We start from the raw sequence: 5,000 nt of genomic DNA on the forward strand, positions 1-5,000 counted from the left end.
TAGTGTCATTGCCTAAGAAATGCACTTTTATCTCCAGCCAAAGAACTGACGTTGAAACGAGACTTACTAATATCACCGTCTTTACACACACATATATATATATAGATATAGATAGATAGATACAGATATCAGCAGCTTCATTATACACTGTCCGTCTTTCCATGCTGGTATATATATATATATATACATACATACATATATGTATATATATAGGCGGTGCTCCAGTATGGCCGCAGTCAAATGACTGAAACAAGTAAAACAGTAAAAAATACACACACATATCAGTTTCTTAGAACCTATGTGCTGCTAGCACCCACCCACCCTCGATGGAGTAAACCTGCATTGAAGGGCATTCCAGCCATGACTATACCCTCAGACTATATTGTTCGGTATGTCCTTCATTTTCTCAGCGTAATAAGAGGGAGATTTGGTAGCCATTCTATACATGTCAGCCGATCGCAGGGCATGATCAGAGAAAATTTGACTGCTATCTTTAGCAATTCGAAGGGGTCGCGTATATGCTCTGTTGTCAGGAATCATTATTAGAAACACGATGAAAAATGATATTTTATTAGAATTACAATTATGATCAGAGCTAAAGCGGGCAGAATGGTCCAGACCAGTGATTCTCAACTATTTTCTAGCCAAGGGACCCCTTTCATTCCTATTTTACTTAAGTGGACCCTCACAGCCATTCGATGTTTAAAAAAATTCTATTATATTTCTATAACTGAATATTATTAAAGAATTGTTAAGATTTTTTGTGTATTGTAGAAGTATAACCAGTCAATTGCAGATAAATTGAGCATCAATTAAATACATGTCATGATTTACATTACGACCCGTTCCATTTCAGGAGTTCACATCCGTCAAACGATGTCGTCAGACTTCTGGGGGAACACTGAGTCGATAAATGAAATAATACGTTCCCTTTAATGAACGTTCTAGGTTCAAAACCACATCGAGCAAGTTCAATGTTGTCTTCCATCGACCACCACCACCACCAGATTCCGACCATACCTCCACCCCTTAAATGTCGATGTTAGAAAATCGTCATCATTTTTGAGCGTACGAGATCGCCAGTAGAGGAACTGGTAGAGGAGTAGGATAAAAATGCTTGCCATTATTTTATCTTAATGTTCAAAGATAAAATCCTGTCGGGATCCACTTCGCTCTTTACGCCCCTCCAACATGTTAATAATGCAGTTTTTGAATGGAATATTAACACCTCGTCATCATTATATTTAAATATTAATGAGTCTAATATATCTTACAACATCAAATGTCGGCTGGGGTTAAATAACCACAAAAGATTAAAACATGAACTGCTCTTAATCAGTGTGATTAATTGTGGAATTCTATAATATAATGAACATAAATATTGTTTAGCTTCAAGTCAGATGTGATCGAATAGTTATTAAAGACAATCCACTTGAGACCGTTTTTTTTAATGAGGAATTTACAATTACATTATCCAATGTATTCCTCCTGAATCAAGATAGTGGAGTGTGAGTTAGAATTTGATTGCTGTTTCGTGCACACTGAAAGATCATGCAGAGGCCTTCTTATTGGTTTCTGCATTCCAGAGGGCTGGATCTTTAGGAGCTGAGGCTCAGGTGAGGGACGTGCTGTTGTTAATGAGACGATGAATTAAACTCCGTCCTGGATGCTGCGCCAGCCAACCGGAGAATGGTTGGTACCTCGACAGCCAAACAGACTAAGGCGCGCAGATTTAAATATATACTGCTTAAAATAACCAACGAAATGCCCACAATGGATTCGAACCAAGGCACTAGGAAGTAAGGAATTAAAATTATATCCACTTGATATAAATTTTCCTCGAATTTCGCCGACTTCGACTTCCATCCTTTCGGGACAGATGCAGCCAACTGTTCCCCTCTGCCAAATTTTCAGGTCTTGAGCGCATTAGGAGAAATGTTGACACACACACACAAATTTTATGTATTCCCGATACGACACCCACCAAACCACACAAATTAATACATCGAGTGGATGCATTTATCGAAGACAATGATGACTATTACAAGACTAGACTAGTCTTGTGGCCTTCAGACAGAATTCGTTTGGATATTTCAACTCTGGTGAATTCTGAAGCGGAGAACAGAAAACTAGTCTAGTCTTGTAAAGACTCGTTATATATGTGTGTGTGTGTTGTATATATATGTATGTATGTATTTATAGAGAGAGAGAGAGAGAGAGAGAGAGAGACCTTATGGCCTCTCTAGCAAATGGCTTGCCCCTTGCTGTATATACATATATATATATATATATATATATATATACATATATATACATATATTCATACACACCACACAGACACACATATATACATGCATACACACGTGTCAGGCGCCCGCAGAAGTCAATGTAATCGACTAGCTCCCTGACCAACAAAATTCCAGGCCTTGTGCCTATACAAGAAAGGACTACTACTACTACTACTACTTCTAATTTCTCTTCACCCCGGCATCATTAACTTTCTTCTTCCGTACAACCATCTCTAACGCTAAATCTGCACTGAAGCAACATCGCCGATTTCGAACGGAGCAAAGAGTCAGTGGGTGAAGCGTTTTACTACCGAGGTACCTCATTTTTGTTCCTCTCCTGCCCCCCACCCCTCACCACTTCCTTCTTCGCTTCTCTGTCTTACGTACATCTGACTCGGCTCCACTCACTCACGCACCGATCGACGCCACTTCATGTAACCGCACCGAGAGAGAGAACCAGAGACACTTCATCGAATTGACAAAGAGGGGTTGAGGAAGAGGAGGAAAGGTAAAGACGTCGAAAGGGAGGGGGGGAACGGGAGCTAAGGAAAGCTGGGAAAGTGGGCACGATGTCACCCCCCGATTTGAAGGTTTGTTTGATCAACTTCACCAAATATGCATTTACGAAGTATATCCACAAATAAATACAGACAACGAATTGGGTGATCTCGGCAAGGTGCCCCGACAACGGAACGGACGTGTCTGGTGTACCTATATATATATACTGTGTACGTATGTACATATAGTGTGTGTAGGTATATATATATATATATATATATATATATATATATATATATATATATAGAGAGAGAGAGAGGATTTAATCAAGAGCCAACGAACTTAAAATACTTTACCGAGACTCAACAGAAACGGTACCCAACTTCACAAAAGTATGTAGAAAATAAATTAATTGAAATGAAGATTTGTAAAATACAAAGTAATTTAGAGAGAGAGAGAGGGGGGATTTAAAAACAAACAAAAATCCGTTAATGACCTTTTTAAAGAATTTTTAAAATCAATTCTTATCCCACATTCACGCATTTTTCGTTTTTTTTTTTCGTTAACAAGTCAAAGGTTTTAAAGGATAAATCGTTTTCTTGTCAACTACAAATGTATCAAATTTTTGCATTTATTAATATTTAAAATATTTCTTGAGAATCTTTTCAGCCACACTCACAACAAAACTTAATTGTAAAGAAGAAGAAAAAAGCAATTACAACAAAAATAAGGCTGAAATCTCATGCATAGATATAGGTAAGACATGATAAGCACATTATATATAAATTGCATGTGTGTAATAGGTAAAGCCTACAGAGTGGAACGGCGAGGCTCAATACTTTCGCTCGGTTCTTTTGAAATAAAGAACGGTCCTCCTTCCCGGGAACAGTCCTGGAACGGTTAAAGAGTCGCGAAAAGATTCACCGGCAGAACGATAGAATTAGAGAGGAGGGGGTGAAACACACAGACATCCTTCATCGATGCCGAATATATATATATATATATACACACAGAGAGGGAGAGATAAGAGTTTAAAAAATGTACTGATGAGGAGAAAGAAGAAGTAGTAAGAGAAGGAGAGAGTGAAATAGAGAGATAGAGGGAGGAGAGATAGTAATGTTAAATGAGGAAGGTGGAGGAGAGTGAAAGAGACAGAAAACATTGAAGGAAGCAATGACACAAGAAGAAGAAAAGAAAGCGAGAAACAAGGGAGAAGTAGAAAGAGGAAGTGAAGGCAAGAATACTAGAGAGGGAAGTCAGTAAGAGGAATAGAGGGGGGAAAGGCAGAGGGAATGGGAGAGGATGAAAGAGAGAGGAGTTGAAACAATGCGGCGTACATCGAGAAAGACAGAAAGACAACAAGAGGGAGGGACAGAGAAGTAAAGAGACACAGAGAGAAAGGAAGGAAGTGCACAGAGAGGATGAGATTAGGGAGACAGAAAGGTAGAAGAATAACGTATACACACACACACACATATATATATGTATGTATGAATGGTAACAGATCATTATTATACACACTATTAGAGAAAGAAAGATATTTACATGTGAAGAAGAAAGAAGACAGAAAAGTAAAAGGCTTTACATAAATGTATGTATAATTGATTATATACACTAGTTTATGCACGGAAATAACAAGAGGAATAGGTTGTTTTAGGAAGAAAAAAAAAAGATTGTATATTCTAAAGTTAAACACAGGATTATTTATAATTCTTTCCTATCTTTCCACTGTTAGTACATAATACACAGATTATATATATACATATATATATAATATATATATATATATATATATATAAACGATGATGATGATCTGTGTGTATTCCATACATCCGTAAAAAAAGATATGGCACCGAAAATATTAACCAATTAAAGAAACATCTACTTTATTAAATGGCTTAATTGTTCGCTTACCGTTCGACGATTTCACTGATGAATGAGAATCCTACGAAAGAAGAAAGAAAGAGAGGCATTGAGATCATAATGTGAGGGAATAACAGTTTTATTACGGATAAGGAATGAAAAAGAGAAAGAGCGAGAATAAAGTGCTCGACGATCATGCTTTTCCTGGGGCCTTAACAGATCGTATAATTTATTAAATAAGATACAAAGAGAAGAATATAGAAGAAGAGAATATTTGAAGAGAAAATAAGAGAAGCTGCGTGTGAGGGGGGAGCCAAGTGCGATTTTCTTTTTTCAATTGTCTAAAAAAAT

The 5,000-nt window shown here is 37.3% G+C and overlaps 1 protein-coding gene across 1 annotated transcript in view; it reads right to left on the minus strand.

Annotated features, from left to right (window-relative positions):
• Positions 1-5,000, minus strand: part of LOC106877554 (DNA topoisomerase I, mitochondrial) — a 35,100-nt gene that overhangs the window by 29,113 nt on the left and 987 nt on the right. Inside the window, exon 2 of the mRNA XM_014926487.3 lies at positions 4,701-4,731. Within this exon, the coding sequence (XP_014781973.1) occupies positions 4,701-4,731 (31 nt within the window). The remainder of the gene's footprint in view (positions 1-4,700; positions 4,732-5,000) is intronic.

This window comes from Octopus bimaculoides, chromosome 20 (assembly GCF_046866305.1).
Source record: "Octopus bimaculoides isolate indiv1 chromosome 20, ASM4686630v1, whole genome shotgun sequence".
In the NCBI taxonomy this organism is placed as follows: domain Eukaryota; kingdom Metazoa; phylum Mollusca; class Cephalopoda; order Octopoda; family Octopodidae; genus Octopus; species Octopus bimaculoides.